General features: G+C 54.2%; 5 protein-coding genes across 5 annotated transcripts, besides 1 other annotated feature; 2 read left to right on the top strand and 3 right to left on the bottom strand.

Moving 5' to 3' along the window:
• Nucleotides 1-1,680: 1,680 nt before the first annotated feature.
• On the top strand, nt 1,681-2,961 carry ACLA_010460 (uncharacterized protein; the record flags this gene model as incomplete). Its single annotated transcript, XM_001274045.1, has 1 exon — nt 1,681-2,961. The coding sequence occupies one exon, from the start codon at nt 1,681-1,683 to the stop codon at nt 2,959-2,961; it is 1,281 nt and encodes a 426-aa protein (XP_001274046.1).
• Nucleotides 2,962-3,441: 480 nt separating this feature from the next.
• ACLA_010450 (beta-glucosidase H) lies at nt 3,442-6,094 on the bottom strand (the record flags this gene model as incomplete). The annotated part of the gene is made up of 3 exons (XM_001274044.1): nt 3,442-5,281; nt 5,346-5,952; nt 6,025-6,094. 3 exons carry the CDS (start codon nt 6,092-6,094, stop codon nt 3,442-3,444), a joined length of 2,517 nt encoding a protein of 838 aa, XP_001274045.1.
• A 189-nt stretch (nt 6,095-6,283) lies between these two features.
• Nucleotides 6,284-6,324: a microsatellite.
• Nucleotides 6,325-7,616: 1,292 nt separating this feature from the next.
• Nucleotides 7,617-15,024, bottom strand: ACLA_010440 (putative THO complex component (Rlr1); the record flags this gene model as incomplete). Its single annotated transcript, XM_001274043.1, has 2 exons — nt 7,617-10,083; nt 10,139-15,024. 2 exons carry the CDS (start codon nt 15,022-15,024, stop codon nt 7,617-7,619), a joined length of 7,353 nt encoding a protein of 2,450 aa, XP_001274044.1.
• A 569-nt stretch (nt 15,025-15,593) lies between these two features.
• Nucleotides 15,594-16,721, bottom strand: ACLA_010430 (putative nucleoside-diphosphate-sugar epimerase; the record flags this gene model as incomplete). The annotated part of the gene is made up of 3 exons (XM_001274042.1): nt 15,594-16,393; nt 16,441-16,646; nt 16,702-16,721. 3 exons carry the CDS (start codon nt 16,719-16,721, stop codon nt 15,594-15,596), a joined length of 1,026 nt encoding a protein of 341 aa, XP_001274043.1.
• A 612-nt stretch (nt 16,722-17,333) lies between these two features.
• ACLA_010420 (GFA family protein) lies at nt 17,334-17,783 on the top strand (the record flags this gene model as incomplete). Its single annotated transcript, XM_001274041.1, has 1 exon — nt 17,334-17,783. The coding sequence occupies one exon, from the start codon at nt 17,334-17,336 to the stop codon at nt 17,781-17,783; it is 450 nt and encodes a 149-aa protein (XP_001274042.1).
• Nucleotides 17,784-18,614: the final 831 nt, after the last annotated feature.

Genomic DNA, 18,614 nt, shown 5'->3' with positions numbered 1-18,614 from the left:
ACAACCCATGCATGTCTACGACTAGCGCCTCCATAACTGCTGTGAGGCTCCATTTTGAATCATGTTACCATGCTCATATTGCCTCTGCATCTGACAGGTCAGACAATTCTGCTTGTTCCCAATGCACGATTTCATAAGCGCATGGCCCAAGACACTAAACTTGGTTCGCCAACGTTTCTTGGGTAGTGAAGTATATTGAACTCCCACTGTTCCCTAAAACTTGGAAGATTAACCTTATTGTACATTGCTTCACTGTACTAGGAGAAAAGATCAGTCTCTGTGTTGCCAACGCACATTAAATCTGCAACATGAACTGTTCAATCTACCATCCCTTGATTCATCCCTTCTAGGACCTCACGGCTGATCCCTTGCGGCGGAGGGTTGAACATCACAGCACTGGCGATCCAGTAGGCTCGGCCCATCTTGAGGAAGATCAGCATACCCGCTGCACGATGGGTTGCGTCCAAGGTGACTGGACGAGGAGAATGATGCATCAAGTGGCGTTGGCACTCTGGGGGAGAGAGCAGCTGCTGGACATGACAACTGGAGGGGAGTGAGGTGCTCAATGAACGGAGATGTCCACTTGCATGGGGGGGGATATGAAGCTACGACTTCCTGGCCTTGTTTCTATAGCATCACCGTCACTAGTGGTTGATCTAGTCTCAGGCTCCCCAACATCGTCTCAGACCCGGCAATTGGGTCGAGGACTGCTCTCTCGTCTTCTGGAGTGACACAGTCTGCCCAGTGTGACCGTCGTAGCTCCAGGAACTGACGGACTTAATTGCCATCGTCGCTCGTCGCCCTGTATTTTGTTTCTGAACTCGTTTGTTTACTTCGTTCCAGTTAGCGTGTGCAGTGAGTTCCTTTACTGTTATAGCTGTCGTCATCCTGATGCTTTCTGCTTCCTGTCCTGACTTCCATCGTGTTTCTGTCTGTCGCTCACTTCATCTGCCTACCTCGCTGCCTGAGGCTACCTGGGCATCACCTGTCAGTCATTTCCCCCCCCCCCCAGGAGACGCTTCATCTCCGTTCTTCTTTTTGATCTTGTTTTATCCAACTGCTTCACACAATCGTTTCATTTCATCCAGATCACTTAGCTCTGATCCTCATCATCAATTTCCCAACTGCTTCCCTCATTCAATATCAATCCAAGCTCCGTCCAGATCCACGTTCGCTCGCTCATCCAACTATACAGATCGACCAGGCAACCCCCACATACCAGTCACCCATTGCTACAGACAACTCCATTGTGACTGTGTTTCTTGGGTTCTGATTTGACCAGAGTCATCAGCCACATTCTCCCTTGACGATTCTGCAGAATCTTGTCTTATCTTTAATCCAGGACTTTGGTTCGTGGGGGATAGACCGGTCTGCTCGACTGCCATTGTCCCCTGCCTAGCACCCTGTGCCTCTCTTCCACGGTGTACAAAGCATATTTGGCGTTGGCCTGTGGATAATCAGAGCTGGGCTCTCCTCTATCGAGGACAACATCTTTTTCTTTGACTCAATTGCTTTTAATCTATCTGATTGACTCCCTACCCCAACCGGCTTGTATCATCATGGATTGTACACTCCAAACAAAGAAGAGTCAGAAGAAGAGACTCTCAGTATCTTCTGTGTTTGGCTCTCCAGTAAGTTTGTCTTCTATTCAGCTTCATAATCAAGCTTAAGACCGCTGACATGTTGCAGAAGCCCATCCTCAGCTCCAATCGCGATGAACCCCAGCGATACTATGATATAAAATTCACCACAGGTCTTTTCAAACGACGGCCTTCTTTGATCAATCGCCCCAAGATCCCTCAAGATCTGGAGAAACAGATTCGCTGGTCTTCTGTGCTACTCGCGGAGAGTATTCTCGACCAGGACGAGCAGACGCTACCTGCCAAACAAACAAACACCGCGGCACCTGAAGAACTGAAAACATCCCAGGCTGCAACTGAGATTCCGGCTCCGATTGAACTGGGCGCTGCTCCCACCGCCACCGATACTGATGCCATGTGTGATTCCGCAGTTGATCTGCGCACTCGGCGCGCCGCGCGCCAGGCAACGGAAGCTCCATTGACATCCCCCTTCCATGATCTCAACGAAACTAGCTCCATTTCTAATCACGGATCGTCGAGCGTCAGCTCCCCGGCTACAACATGTAGCGATATGACCTTTGCCACTGGACACTCGAGCATCGAGCCTTCCATCAAGAGCCCCGTGCCGAATGAGCGCCAGGCCCCATTCGAAGACTTTTCTGGATGCACCTCATCCCAGGACAAGGAGGGCCTGACCTTCCTGACGGGTAAATACCACCAGCCCTTTTCACCAGAAGACATTGAAGTCTTCCTCAACTCAGACAGCACCCTCGTCCTCGGCCGCATGCCTAGCCTCTCTCGTCCTCCCACCAGCACCTCCTATCCAACCCACAAACAGCACCTGGGCCCCAACATCCAGGCTCCTGCCCAGGACAACACCGTCCTTCCTACTGAAAACAAGAAGGAAGCACCCTCACAGCCCCCAAGCCCCAAAAAGAACTACAGATCCAAATTCATCGAGTTCGGCGCCACTGTCGACAAAGATGACGACGCAACTCCACCCCCGGCCGTCATCGTCGACAGCAACGGCGTCCGCCATGCCATCACCCACGCCGAAGCCACCCGGCGCAACATCGACCTCCAGCTGGCTGTCCAGGAGAAGATGCACACCGGCATCATCGCAAGCGCCTCCGTCCCGGCCCTCTCCCCTTCCAAGACAGACAAACGCACACCCGCCGACACCGCCAGATGCAAGAAGCTGCCTTTCTGGCCGTTCAAGGCCCCTGCCTCAGGCCACTCCCAGCCTGACTGTCAGCCAGCTGGGAAGAACAAATCCTTCATATTCCAGAAATTGTCCTTCTTCGACTTCACGAAGCGGAATGTCGGCGCCGCCCGTAGCAAGGATACGGCGGGGTTCAGCCGGATGGTCGAAGATACCTGAATCAAGTCTGCCCGTTTGTTACTCTCTTGCGATCTTCTTTTGACCCAACCGCTGCGATGACGGTAATGAGCAGACTCTGTGTCATGTGCCTGTGCCGATGCTCTTACGTTTGATATGAGGTGTGGTGTATCGAACCGAACCTGTGATATGATATCCAAAATGTTACCTTTTGTGATCTGCCTACATAATTATGTTTATCTGGTATTCTATGATGTAATGTGCTTCCATGCGAACTTTTTTGACACGGCAACCGGTCTGTCGTGTTTGGCTATGCCTACGGGCTCCTTACTATGAATCAAAATCAAATCGAATCGAATCATACCATCTCTGGAGGTATCAAAGTCTCACAGCGTAGACAGACGTAGAGGTAATCATTCAATGAAGACATAAACCATGCAGGCCCATAACAAATCCTAATCATCAAATCCCATCATTCATTATAAACTTTTCCCCAAGGTAGGGTAAGGGGGGAGTGTCAATCTACAAGCCCAGCCAGAATCTAGTCTTCTCCACCTCAAACGACGACTTGAGCACCTCGTCGCCCGTGCCCGTCACCAGGACCTTGTACGTGCCCTTCTCCGACGCCCACTTCTCGCGCTGCTCGTCCCACCAGCTCGTCGCCAGCTTCTTCTCCACCACAATTTCGACCGTCTTCGACTCACCGGGGTTCAGGAACACCTTGGCAAAGCCCTTGAGCTCGCGCACGGGCCGATTGACGCCCGTCGGCGGCGGGACAATCCACAGCTGCACGACCTCGGCGCCCGCGACGTCGCCCGTGTTGGTTACAGTGACGGTGGCGGTGATGGGCTCGCCGTCCTCGAGCTGGCGCTTTTCAGGGACGGTGGCCAGCGAGAGGTCGGAGCGGGAGAATGTGGTGTACGACAGGCCGTGGCCGAAGGGGAAGAGCGGGGCCAGGTCGACCTTCTCGTAGTAGCGGTAGCCGACGTAGACGTCCTCGCCGTACAGGACCCGGCCGCGCTCGGAGCGGAAGTTCAGGTACGACGGGTTGTCCTGCAGGCGGACAGGGAAGCTGAGAGGCAGCTTCGCGGAGGGGTTGACGTCGCCGTACAGCACGTCTGCGATGCCGTTACCGCACTCGTTGCCGCCGAACCAGGCCTGCAGCAGGGCCTTGGTCTTGTGCGCCCAGGGCATCGTGACGGGCGTGCCGCTCTGGATGACCACGACTGCGTTGGGGTTGGCATCCAGCACGCGGCTGATCATCTCGTCGCTGCCCGCGGGCAGGTCCATGTGGTCCCGGTCGTGGCCCTCCGTCTCCCACTCGCTGGTCAGACCGGCGAAGATGACCACCTGGTCCGCCTGGGAGGCCAACTCGGCCGCTTTGGAGATGAGCTCCTCCTGGCCGACACGACGAGCGGCGCCGAAGCGGAAACCGCCAGGGCCGAAGACGACCACACCGCGCATGTCCAGATCAGAGGTCGGTGCGCTGCCAAATTCGACGACCACCTTGTATGTCTGACCAGCCTTCAGCTCCTTGGAGCCCTTCTCTTCGACGGTGGCGTTACCGAAGAAGGCGGTTCCCTGGCGCTGATTCTTGCTGTTGTCAACAACGAGTTCACCATCGATGTAGAGTTTGCCTGTTCCTTGTACGGTCACACCAAAGTCGTAGATGCCGTCTTCCTCAGGGGTGAAGTAACCCTCCATATCCGCGTAGAAGAGGAAGGATGTGACCTTGGGGTGCTTGTAATCCATGAGGAAGCCAAGCGAGTTCTCCAGGCGCAATTCATCGAGGAGCTCGCGGTTGGGGTTGGACGAGGGCTCATTATACACGCGGAACTTGAACCCTTTCTCGCCTTCCTCTGTCTTCAGTAGAGGTCCCAGCACGGGAAGTTCGTTATATGAATAGACACCCTGGGAAAAGCTGACCTCGCCCTCGCTCTTGGCCTTGACACCGTCAAAGGGTGCCACGGTATAGTATGCGTCCAGGGAGGCAGAACCTCCACCACAGTATGCGGCAGTCTTCGCATTGGGTCCAATCACCAGAATGGACTTCTCCTTTTTCAAGGGAAGGATGTTATCCTCATTCTTCATGAGGACCACTGACTCCGCTGCAGCCCGTCTGAGCAAAGCCTGATCTTCTGGCCGGTTAAGGGCCTCTTCGGGGGCGTTCTCTGGGATGCCGAGTGGCTCGACAAAGTTGTGCAGGTTCAACACATTGCGGACACGTTCATCCAAGACGTACTCAAAAGCCTTGTTGGATGAAACGGCATGCGCCAGGGCAGTTCCACGCCAGCGGGTTGGGCCCGGCATTTCCAGATCCAAGCCAGCGTTGATGGCATCAGAGGTACTGTATGTTCCGAACCTGCAGCAAGTCAGTATTCGTTTCAAGCCTTCTGCAAGTCTCCTGTCAAAAGTGGAAAACAGACCAGTCGCTCATGACCAGACCATCCCATCCCCACTCCTTGCGCAGAATATCGGTGATGATCTGCTTGTTCTCACTGACGTGTGTGCCATTGATCTTGTTATACGCGGTCATGACACAGGCAGTCTTGCAAAGCCTCATCGCCAGATGGAAGGGCATCAAGTAGATTTCGCGCATAGCGCGCATCGTCACAATACTATCAACAGCCAGGCGCTCATGCTCCTGGTCGTTGCAGACGAAGTGCTTCAGAGTGGCCGCAACACCCTTATCCTGCAAGCCCTTGCAGTAATTACCAGCCAGAAGACCCGAAAGCACGCCATCCTCGGCGAACGACTCAAATCCTCGCCCGCCGAGCGGGGAGCGCTGAGTGTTGATGGTCGGTCCCAGAATGATGTGAGAACCCTTGGCGATGGATTCTTCTGCCATCAGGCGGCCGACTTCGTACAGCAGCTCCGTGTCCCAGGTTGCGCCCAGCGCAGTAGAGCAAGGAAAGCATGCGGCACGGGTACCATTGAAGAAGCGCGTTCCGCGCACTCCATTGGGCCCATCGGACATGCGAAGGCTGGGGATGTTGAGGCGAGGAACGGCAGCCGTGTGCCAGAAATCAGTTCCTGTTTCACCAGTGGCTTGTCAGGGATCCGTGATCTCCCAGCTGGATTCAGCGACTAGTTTGATTGACTTACCAGCTGTGAGAGCCACCTTCTCACCTAGCGTGAGCTCCTCGAGAGTCTTTTCGACGTCGAATTGAACCATGGTGGGCAATCAAACAAGTATATATATGCAATGAAATTTCCTACAAGAACTCCCTCCGGTCAATGGTGGAAGAGACACGACGCTCAGTATACCAAAATCGACCTTGGACGTCCAGCGATTGAAAAGGAAGACGAAGCCAAGATGATACGGTAGAAGAAACGAGAGATACTGGTCCGAGGGGTATGATATAAAGAAAAAGAAAAGCAAAGAAAAAAAAAAAAAAAAAAGAAGGGAAGTCAAGCTATAGATATACTGCGGCTGTATCGTTTTCTACAACCACCCCCCAGGAATGTCGTCAGACACAATGCAGCGATGTATAAAAAAGCAAAAAAGAGACAAGTAATCCTCAATTGGGAAACATAGCCAGTCTTGCCTGTTACCGTCCCGATTCTCCGACTCCAGAACACCATGCATCCAGCTTGTCTAGCAGCGAAAGAGCCTGGTGGGAGAGGGGAGGGCACAACCGATTCGCCGATGCAACTGAGGAGAGCACCGCGGCAGCAGGGGAACAATATCTCCGCAGTGGATCAGCCTCCACCAAAAAGACAGGACCAAGAGCAAGGATGTGGAAATGGAGCTTCCTGTGTAACTAGTAACTACTAGATAGTAGATAGTAGATACTCCCTACATGGTAGGCAATGTGCATCATCCGTGTGGGTGGATCGTCGGTTCCAACGCCCGAAAACGAAATTCGCCCAGAGGGTGGAGAAGAGCATTGGTGGTGTGAACGGTGTTAACTGTGAAACTGCACTGGAACGCCTTGTCATTATTGGCATCTGAGACGACGCTTGGTAGGGCGAGAAAGTATTCCCACTAGCGAGGGGCCGTGGTCGGTCACCTGTCCGAGTCTCTGACTATCACCAGCAGCGATGGTCACGACATCTGGGTCACTATTTACTTCGCGGAAGACGGAGTGGGATGAAAGAGGGTATCGAACAAGGCGCTTGGCTGAAAAGGAAACGGGGGCAGCGCGTCCGAGGTTTAACCGATGCTTGGCCATCCAGACAGCGGGGGAGAGGGACGCGGAGTATCGGTCCGATATGCCTATGCTATGGGACACCTGGATTAGTCTAGACTCTAAACAGTATGCGGATAAAGGAATGATAGTGATTTGATGGATTTTACCAGGATCTGATGGCTAAACAACCAGACGTGGGGGAGACTGGAGTATATGACGGGATGATGGAGGAGGATGAGATGAGAGGACAAGAGACAATAACATCACGGAAAACTCGTGACTGTCCAACACTCCCCCTACCGACGGTCTTACAACACAGTAGATAGATAACCCAGCGTGATGAGGGTGCCATCAATATTACATGCCTATGAAGCGAAATCCTGTACTCAGATGAACAAATAGAAGAGAAAGATCCCCTAAAACCGACGTAGGCTGAGTGGAAAATTGCAACAACTCCGTCCAACAGATGCAAGGATGAAGAACTCCAAGATGGAACAAGGAAACATAGATGATCAAATGAATGAAAAAGGTCAACAACAAAGGCTATTTCGTCCCTCTTCGCGTTCATGCCCCTCGTCGAGGCCGTTTGCTTTCGCCGCCCATTCTCATTCCTCCCCGGCCTGCTCCTCCTCCTCCTGCTGCTGCTCCTGGCTCACCAGCTCCATCATCCCCTCCTGCGCGTCGTTTCCGAGGGGGACCCCCGCTCCCGCTCTCGCGGTTGTAGTCGCGGTCCCGAGCTCGGTCACGATTCCGGTCGCGATCCCGGTCGCGCAGCTCGCGGCCGCCCCCGGCGCCGCCACTGCCACCCCATCGTCGATCCTCCTCCCCGTTTCCAGGAAGAGGCGGCGGTGGCGGTGGTGGAGGCGGTGGCCCGCCGAGAGAAGACGGAGGCCGCAGGCGACCTTCATGTTCTTGGCTGCCCGGTCCAATCTCCTGGGTTTCGTCCCTCTCTCGGCGGTCTCGTCGACGGTTTTCCTCGCGGGAGCCTGCACCTCGACGGGAAGCCTCGCGAGATTCATACCGTTCCTCTCGGTTACCAGTTGCTGTGGCATCACTGCGTCGACTACGTTCGCGTTCATAATCTCGGGTCCGTTCGCGGTATTCCTCCCGTCGATTACTGGTCCGTCCACCTTCTTCCTCTACACCACCTCGGCGCTCACGCTCACGGTCCCGATCCCGGTCACGGTTGTGATCCCGCTCTCGATCATGTGGATATCTCCCGGACCGCCTTGGCTCCGATCCTGGTTCTTCCACCATCTCACCGCGTCCTCCACCAAGACGATTCCTGGAAGGACCTTCGTCTTCTGCGAACGAGACTCCGGAAGAGCGACCGCCTAGGAGATCGGGTCGGCCTTGGCCAGACGAACGACTACCCTCCTCCGAGGCTCCCGGTGTCCCAGGTCGAGTGGACTGAGGCGAGGGACCACCCATACCGGACTGCCTGTTTGCACCGCGTCCACGGATTTGTGGACCGGCACCTCCGCGTTCAGGAGGTCCGCCGGATTGCTGAAGCATGTTGTTGATTCCTGCGAACCGCTTGTCCCCCCGTCCACGCTCGCTGCTATAACCGGGCCCTGAGAGTGGGCCACGGTTGCCAGAGGATGGGCCGGAGGGTGGTCCAAGGGCACTTCGAGGTCCTGACGGTGGAGCAGCGGATGCTGCAGATGGCGCCGGTTGATTGGAGCGCGCGCCTCCGCCAAAGTTGTCATCGGATGATTGTTGCTGCAGGGCTTTGAGTCGGTCTGGATGGATCCCACTAGCATCCAGTTTCTCGATAGTTGGCGATGGAGGGCCTCCAGAGCTAGGCTGTTCCGGCCCACCTCGCATTCCTTGTCGGCCCGGTCCGGTAGGAGGCTGGCGCTCCGGGGTGGCAGTAGAAGATTGTGGAGGATGCAGCACACCGGAAGCATTGCGCCCACCACGTGTGGCGCCAGACCTTCCCCTTGGGCCTGAGGGAATCTCTGCCGAGGGCTCGGGCTGGCGCAATCGTCCATGGCTCATGTCGATGCCAGAATCTCTGGGCTCGGGCCCATCCATGGGAGGTCGAGGCGGCCGGTCACCGCGAGGTCCGGTCGGCAAGTCGTCGTATCGCGAATGTGCTGGGGGATGGTTGGGAAGACGGCGCTCATCGGCTGGGAATCGTTCTGGGCGACTCGGAAGTTCTGCTCTAGGAGACAATGCTCGTGTTGGCAGAGCTCTGCGGTCATCCTTCTCTTGACGTATCGACTCTCCGCGTCTATATCCCTCTCCAGCTCTTTCAGGAAGATCTTGGATCAGATCTGCCCGATCAGGATGGGTTTGCGGACCAGGCATTGTCAAAGGACCGTCTCGACCTTCGGGGGGGCCGCGCAGTCGCCCGGAGCGCTCTGGCCAATCCGTCTCTCGCGTTTGACGACCCTCCCGATATGGAGGTCCACGGAACGGCTCATCTACTGGGCCTCTCGAAGGGAAGTCTCTATCAAGGCGACCGTAGCCCCTGCCTTCAGGGCCTGGCTGGTCGAAAGACCGGCTGTGGTCATCCCCAAAGCGACCGCCGCGGGGAAACTCGGGCTGTCTGTCTCGCCGAGCGTCCAAAAGATCAGACCGAGGACCCAACCTGCCGTCATCGGCTCGGTACGGACGACTTGGTATATGTTGCTGTGAACGCATATTTGGATTGTTGAAAGGGGCTCGCTCTGTGTCCGGCCGTTTGGGGATATTTGGCTGGCGTCCAGTTTCGGCAGGCTTCGCAGCCGCTTGAGGCGCTGGTGGTGCAGGGGAAATTCGAGGATGCGAGGGAAGCTCAATCTCATTTCGGATGTCGGAAGTTGGAGCAGCTGGCTTTTCAGTTTGAGAAATGGTTTCTCGAGGCTGAGATGCGGCCTCTTCAATTTGATGTGGCGGCATTTCGGCTTTCTCGCCCGCCTTCTGTTCGGCGGGTTCACTTGTCTCCATAACCGTCGCGGCAACATCGGTCATCTTCGCGTCCTCAATTTCTCCATCTTCTACCTCCATTTTCTTGCCTGCCTCCGGCCTGGGCGCGCCCTCGGGTCTAGGAATGGTGTCAGAAGTCTTGTACAGCGAACGGATACAGGTACATTACTTACTCGTTGGCGGTAGGAGGTTTGAATTCCGCTGCGGCAGCATTCAAAGGGGTTGGTGTCGCAGACTGGGATTGGGGGGTGCCAGGTTTTCCGGCTGCTGGCGTAGCACCCTTGCCTGCAGGTTGGCTTGCAATCATGAAGGCTTGCGGTAGCATCCACTTCTTCTCGCGGCGGTTCAGGTCTCCAATCAGCGAGGCGGCTGGAATCTTCACATCATCTCGTTCATCGGTTTGGCTCAGGTTATTCACGCTGGTCAGCATATCACGACCAATCCAGTTGACCGCAGGGAAGTGCTGCACAACGGCTTTGAGGACACTAATCGCATTGCGGATGTGCATGTATTCGCCTCCGTTCAAACAGATCTTCAGCGCAGAGGCCAGCAGGCGATGCCATTTGTACAGCAGTCGGCGGAAATCCTCGTACTCCAGGAAAGTCGTGGGCTTGCCCTCAGGATCAACATTGATGGCAAACCCAGGAAGATCTTTCTTCGTGCCAAATGCTTCCTTCTCGTAGACAGCCTTTTCGGCGTGCCAACGACCAAGGTCCCGAATGATCTCGTTCAGGAACCGACCAAGGTTATCTGCTTCACGCGAAGTGCATTGGAAAATGAGAGCGGTAAGTCTCTGTTCGCGGAACAACTGATCCAGCAGACCAACTGTTCGGAAATTAGGCGTGCCGGAAGTGTGCAAAAACTTGATCACTTTGAAACAGTAGAAAGCATCGATGGGCGATAGCAGTAAACGGGGGAGGAAACACTGCTCTAAGAGGCTGACATTGAGAGAATCATGCTTCCCTCGCATGCCGGCAAACCACCGGTCCTTCTCCTTCTGCAGCCGTGCCCGTGTTTGTCCGTAAGCCTTGAGGTGAGCCTTGTTCTCCTCGAGGATTCGCTCCTGAAGTTGGGTGATTTGTCTCTTTTCTCTTTCCTTTCGTTGTGTTCCAGCCATGCTGATATCCGAGCGGTCGCTATTGATCGCCATCACCTTCTTCTTCTGGCGTTCAATTTCGTCCTCGTAAGCTTTCTGGGGGATATGCACGTCATAGAGCGACAATTGCCAGAAGGTTACGTAGAAATGCAGGCCGACCACGCCCCATGTCTCCGGTGACAGGGCAGATTTGGCTTGATCCTCGAGGTCTTGCATGACTGGGTTAAGAGATGGACCAGAAGGTGCAGGCTGTCCAGCAGTAGCGACCTCCGCCTCGGTATTATTCCCAGGGTGTTCCTTGTCGACATCCATAGTGTTCTCGGCTTGTTCTTCAGCTGTACCATTCGTTTCACCTTCATCTGTCGTCTCCATTTTATCCTCCTCGGTCTTGACTAGAGTTGCTTCGCTCTCACGGCTCTTCGCTGCCGCTTCCTCCTCTTGAAGGGCTTTCTCAACGTCTGCAACTTTTCGCGAGACGCTAGGTCGCCGAATCCAAAAGGCAATTTCAGGCTGAACGCCGAAATCCTTGATCAGAGAGGCCAAGTCTGGAACAAACGAATCGAATTCATCGACAGTCATGTTACTGCGTAGGAGGTCGAGATATTGAGCCAGAATCCGATGGATCTCATCGAAAATGTTGCCCAACAGCTTGAGCTCAGAATCTCCTTCAGTTGTCTTGTATATACATGTCCATCGCTCTTGAGCGATAGCAATGAGCAATTGTCCAGCCAACTTCGACACAGTCAAAGACTTCATCAGTCGCCTCGATGTTGTCTTTGACTCGTGACGTTTGTCGAGTAGCTGTAGAATGGTCTGAGACTGAAGGATATCGCCACCAGCCATAGCCTGGATTTGCGAATCATTGAAGTTTGTATCCGTGATGATGCCAGCCATAGCACTAATCATCTGCTCTAGAACGATGAGATCTGTAGAATTGTTCTGCCGAAGCTGTTCTACCACGTATTGCAGAAGAGGTGTAGGATCCATGACGGAATAGCGCTTGAACGTCCTTCCAGCGAAGGTCGCCAACGCATTGAGCCACCGGCTGGTCAAGAGCCCACCTTCTTGGACACGGCTTCGTCCTTTCTGACCAAGTGAGTTGATGAGCGCCCAAGTGAGTATGTCATATCCGAGGTAGGTAAAGTAGCGAGCGCACTCCACAACAACCTCAATAAGGTTCTCGTAAGATTCGATCTGACTGATGGCAACGTTGATGACAATACCAGGGTTGGCAAAGGCAATTTTGGCAAGTGCCCGAGCCATAGGCCGGATGTTCGTCTTGCTGAGCCTTTTGAGGACGTCCTTAGTTTCTGCTCTTGCTTGATCAAATGCCGACTTGATGTCCGGTAACCGAGATGTCTGTCCAGAATACCACTCTGCATACATGTTATACCGTGTTGTCCGAGGGAAGAATCCAAGAAGGTCAAAGATCTCGTTCACTACACCAGGGTTCGCCTTCGTCAAACTGATCGCAGGCACCAAGAGACGCTTGCAAAGATCTTGCCAACGCGCTTTGTTCTCGGGCGAGTCATCTTGGCTAAGACTGCTCTTGCCAATTCTTGCCAGTTTAGCCAACAAACTTGGGTCCTGTCCGATCTTGTGTCCAGATAGACTCAGGAGCGATGAGCAAAGTGCGAAAACGTCATCAACGGATTGACAAATCGGAATATTGTCGGCCCAGTCGTCCCAGTAGAATCTGTAATCTGTCCCATCATTTGTATCTTCCTTGTCAAGCTGAGCCCAGCGGAGTACCCGCCGCCCAGGCGCCGAAGTTAACCGAATCTGTCCTTTGGCCAGCCCAGCCTGGTCCTGGCTTAGAATCTGTTTCTGGTCTTTGAGTTCCTCGGCCGATGGCAGAGGACGCAGCGAGGAGTAGACTTTGTTTAGACTGTGGTGCAGGATGCGATGAATATAGTCGGGAAGTTCGGGGTATGCGTCCATCAACCAAGGAAACTTGCTCAAGATGAAAAGCGATTCAGGAAGAGCGCCGATAACGAGCAGACTCTTGAGCAACAAAACCTTCTGGTCCGAAGGCTCCGGCAGATCGTCCTCCTCTGTCTTTGCCGAGGCCGCTTTATCCGCCTCTTGATCCTTCCCGGGTGTGGCTGAGCGTTGTTCCGATTCTCGGATTCGTGGAATGGGCAAGGTATCATCGGACAGCGCGCCAGCCATCATTAAAGCATTAACGCCGCCGCCGGGACGCGCGGCTCGTTCTCGCTCCGCCTTCTCCTTCATCTTCTCCTCCTTCAAAGTGTCCATGGACTCGTCCGGCCTCCACAGATGGGGGTATAGGTCACGAAGGGAAATGAAGCCGACTTTGATGAGAAGAGCAGCCAGATAAATGAGGTTATCTGGGAGGACATCTGACTTGTTTCGTGCCTTGGAGGAGTAGAAGCGCAGTTTGAAGCCGAGCAATTGTGCTGCCACCCTATTGCCCTTTGGAGGTAGCGTCCCTGTCTCTTCAATCCATCTCCGAGTATCCAGCTCTTCCTCCGATAAGTTTGTGCTTTCAGGGAAAATCCGTTTGCGCTCCTCCTCTGAGACTGGCTTACGTCCTATCTCAAAGAACGCCCGGATACCGATATCTCTGACTCTGCTCCAGAACTCGCGGTCTCGCTGTTCGTTCGACCGCATAATTTCTATTCGTTCTTCGTCTGTGGTTACCCACCCTGCGGAGCCTGGTAATGCCCAGTTTGGCAGGCCGAAATCACGATCAGAGCCGCCGAGATTGCGAGAGATATCGTCCTTGGGCCACCAGGAGCTGGCTCGAAGAAGCTTGACAAAGAAACGATACTGTTTCACCAGCACAGCAGCAAAAACATCGAGGGTAACATCCAGCACTCGGCCTACGTCCATGTCAAATGCACCGATCATCGCTTTCACTTTCTCAAAAGTATCTTCGACAACCTCGCTAGTGGGTGGCTCGTTGTTACTCGTGGTGAAAAGTTCAGTCAGCAATTTGGAATAGCCTTCAGATTCCTCCCGCAGCAAATTGTAGTTGGATTGTCGGTACAGTAGGTTGGTCTGTTTGCGGATGCCCATGCGATTAAAGGTATCACGGACGAGACCGAGCGACTGAAGAACGGGAGTCTCGAGTTGAAGACGCATAAGAGCGGCGCTGATTCCTGTAGAGAACATGAGCGGCCTCAGTGCAGGATTAGCTGGATCGGAATCGGTGAGGATAGACAGGGTGTCCAAGAACAAAGAGCGTGTATCCAGAACGGCGGAGGGTTGCCCCTCAACGGCCATATCCACATCCTCAGCTGCGACTTCCTCGCCGAGGATTTCCCTGATCGCCGATCCGGCCTCTGTTGGCGGCAGCCGGCCGTAGAAAGCAGATCGAACGAGCTCCTGGTAGACCGAGGCCAGTGTTGACGCATCCTCCTGGTTTATTGCCTGTACTCCATCCGCAATAACCTTTCCTTTCCCTGTAGATGCCCAATCCTCAATCACACCGTCCGTGACATATTCGTAATCGTAAGGAGGCGGTGGCCCAGGTGGAGGCTGAACGGGTGCAGCTGGCGACTGCTGTGGCTGTGACTGGGCCACAGGAGACGGCTGCGGTTGTGAAGGTGCCGATTGCGGCGTCGGCGCGGGTGAAGGGGACGGCTGAGGTTGAGAGGCCCCTGTCGAAGAGACTGCGTTCGTCTGGTTTGTATCTGACACTTCCCGTGCTGGCGGAGCCATGGCCGTATCCCTCTGCGCACCAGGTCCATTATTGGGATTCTCACTACTGAGCCGTCGACCGAAATTGTTATTTCGGCCTCCGCGACTGGCCTGCCTGCGAACCCGACCACGCGTCTCGGGAAAGTCGCGAGACTGGTTGGGATGCGGGCCGTGGTTGTGTTGCGCCATGTTGAGATTGCCCGGTCGGTGGGGAGAAGGGCGTTGACCGTCAATGCCAGAATCGCCAGACCACGATCTGTCTCCTCGTTTCCTCTTTCCTCCGGCACCTGGAGCCATGACAGCTTCGTTCCAAGCTTAACACGTCACACGGCGAACCGGAAAATTTCCCGACAGGTCGCGATTCATGGGGCGGGCCTGTACGGTGTGAAGTGTCAGTACAAAGAAACTGTCAAATGAATGGTGAACAGCAGAATTCCACATAACGTGGCAATGCATAGGACGATGGAGAGAACAACCTGCGGTAGCTAATACGAGCTAGGATGGGTTGAAATAGCTGTTTGGTTGGAGCAATCCGAGATACACAGAAGAAGCTCCAGAACGTAATAACAGGCGTGCAGGCAGGATTGCGCCTAGCGGGGCGATTGCCGCGCTTGGGTCGCTTAGGGACTGCCCGCCTTTCTCCCCGCTTATTGTCGTGGTTTGAGCTCCCTATTGTCCCTATTCAGCCAGCTATTCAGATTTGTTTATGTCTCAACATTCAATATGGGTTCTGGCAAGGATAATAGAAGATGCTTAGCGCAATGTCCTAGTTCATTATTTTTTCTTCGAGATTGGCAGAGCGGGATATGTCGAGGAATATTTCTACTAAGATGGTCATCATGACTACGAATATATACTTTGTCACATTAAATCAGCCCCAGATCCCTCGCCTCAAGTTCCACAATATCTGGGATCAACTCCACCAAGCTAGGCTTCTGTGGCGACCAACCCAGCAGCTTCTTTGCACGGATGGCATGGCCCCGCGAGTTGCTTCCCCAAGCATACAGTCCAAGCTCATTCAGTTCCGTGACCTGCTCATCCGTTAAATGCTCAACGTCCGGCGAAGGGATCAGCTTCTTGTCAAACGCTGTCTGAGCAATGGCGCGCTGGATATCGCCCCAGACAAAGGAGCCGTTCTCAGCTAGATAGTACCCCTTGTCGTTCCAGGTGGCTTGGCCGCCCCCCGCGGCGGCGGCCTCCCCCAGCGCCAGGAAGACATCGCTCAGGTCCTGAACATGCACCTGATGCCATGTATTCTTGCCTTGGCCAACGAGAAGCCCCTGCTTGCGCTTCAGAACTGCAGCGGCGAGCCAGTATGCTTGGACACTCTTCTGATTTCCGGGACCGCGGCCAGGGCCGTAGATCGTAGGCGGGCAGACGATGGCCGTCTTGACGCTGTCTGGGGCACGCTGACCGGCTCCGATGATGATCGTGTCAACGTTGCGGTGGAGTGAGTCGTCCGGGAGGTTCAACAGCTCGTCCACGCCGTCCCAATCATTGTGTTCCTTGGTCCGCTCGATGCCCCAGGTGTTGTTGCGGAAGTCTTCGACAGTCAGGATGCCTGTGCCTGACGTGTGGATTATCCAGAGAGGGTGCTCGGGAGTGTGGTGCGCGGCGCCCTTGGCGATCGCCGTAGCAGAAGCGACGTGGTCGCAGTCGGCGCAGTCTAGCGATGTCAGTCTCTGTTGATTGAATCATCACGTCATCACGTACGGTAAACGATATCCGCCTTCTTGACCTCCTCCTCAATGGTGTCGGCGGAGTCAAGATCCCCGTGCACGATTCTCACATTGGGATATTTGCTGGCCAGCTGGGCGGCTTTTTCTTTGTTGCGGATCAGAAGTGCTACCTCCCAATCGGGATGGGCTTGGGAGATTGTATAGAAGACATCTCCGCCGATGTAACCAGTTGCGCCAGTGCTAGAGTTAATCCATCAGAATCAAATATGCACCGAACGGCAATGGAATAGCGTACAGAAAAACCTTTAGACCCATATTGCTTGCTCTCTGAAACAAAAAATGGTTTGCTGGTACCAGAAGACACAAGTCAAGAAAGCAAGAACTTTGTCGAGGCACGTCAAAGCGGGGAGACGAGCTCAGCTATATATACCTTACCTGTGTTCCTACATACTAATGCAAGATTTCCAAGTCGTGCAACCTCACAAACACAACTGCTTTGAAATCAAAAGGGACACCAGATGGAGTCAATGACATTGGACCCTCATCAACCATAGAATTGCTTCAATCAGAGCCTCGAGAGCAGATCAGAAGTGGGGTAGAGAAACGGCGTAGAAAAAAAAGAATCAAGACGAATGTTGATGATCATCTTCAGTACCGATCAGATGAACTCAACAATCCCTCTGGCGGTAGTAGTAGATAAGCAACCATACTGCTGTTCGCATATCCTCTTTGAATGGCATCATTTCCCCCAGATATATATATAGAGCTATACGAGCATTATTGAGCGGAATACGAGTAGTGACGTCGATAGCACGCGGGGTATAGTCTGTATCCTCTTGACAACAGTAGATATACATAGATCTATAAATTCACTTGTTTCATATCACAGTGTAATAAGTATATTCCAATATCAGAGCATCACTACAGATGGCTTCACTTACAGGAAGCTGTGCCTGCCACCACATCACCTACACCACCACCCAACCTCCCCAAGACACCGTCAACTGCCACTGCACCACCTGCCGCAAGTTATCCGGAGGCCCCTTTCAGAGCTGGACGAGCTTCCCCCTGGCTGCCATCGTCTGGAACACGGAGCCCACCTTCCGGCGCTCCAGCGACGTCGCGAGCCGCGGCTTCTGCCCCAAATGCGGCGCTAGCATGGCTATGAAATATGACTACGAGTCGGGACACCTGAGCGTCACAACGGGGACCATCGACGAGACGCTTCGGTCCGAGATCCCCAAGCCGAGTCGCCATCTGTTTGTGCGCGAGAAGGCGGCGTGGTTCGATCTGCCCGACGATGAAGCCGAACGAGTAGATGGATTCACGCCGGAGATGATCGAGGGATTGAATAGTTTGCAGCGGAAATCGAATTGAAACGAGTCGGAGATGGTCAGAGGGTTGTGTATTTGCGATATGCTGTGGATACAGACAGAGAGGTATAGCAATGGAAGGAGGCGTAAATCATTTGCAAGCTCAAAAAAACAGAATGCGCTCTGCCGTAGGACAAAGAAAGAGGACCACAAAATGGAAAACTAGCTGTCACAGGGGAATCTCACACAACATCACGTCCGTAATCTACAGGAATCGCTCAAAAGGTGCTGGTGGCCAGTCGGCTGGCCGCGTTCTTCGCATCCAGTCGATCATCGTCATCCTCCTCCGCAATCGATCCAACGCCACTGGTCGATCGCAGTTGTCCCTTAGCGGCGGCCCCTTGTCCGTTCACCTCGTCATCCTCATCGGGCGTAGGCGCAATGAAGCTACCACTCAGACTGCGTCCAATGCTGTCACTGCGACGGGGAATGCCGCTCCACGCGTCTCCCTTGGGGCCTTGACTGGAAGCCATGTTCGGCCGTCGGATGGACGGATGAGACTCGCGTCCCAGGCGACTTAGACCGCCGGAAGAATCAATAGAACGGATATCCGGCCGAACGCTTTCTAGTGTCGCAAGGGTGCGGCGCTCCGATTCAATTTGGCGGATAGTGTATTCGCGTAGACTGTTCAACAGGTCGTTCGATGTGCGGTCAAACCAGGCACGCTTCTCCAGCAGAAGATTCGATGTGACGCGTTGTGTTTCTTGGTCAGGTAATCTTCGTGCCCTGGGCCTCGTCCAAGGCGTTGATGGCCTCGTCACTTCTCAGCGTACGACGAGCTGCCCTTCAACAGTCGCAGCGCACGCTTGCTGCGGTACTGCTGAGCTGGATCAGT

The sequence above is a fragment of the Aspergillus clavatus genome, genomic scaffold, assembly GCF_000002715.2.
Source record: "Aspergillus clavatus NRRL 1 1099423829795 genomic scaffold, whole genome shotgun sequence".
NCBI classification, from domain to species: Eukaryota; Fungi; Ascomycota; class Eurotiomycetes; order Eurotiales; family Aspergillaceae; genus Aspergillus; species Aspergillus clavatus.
The sequence above is the reverse complement of the archived record's forward strand: the minus strand, read 5'-3'. Positions and strand labels throughout refer to the sequence as shown.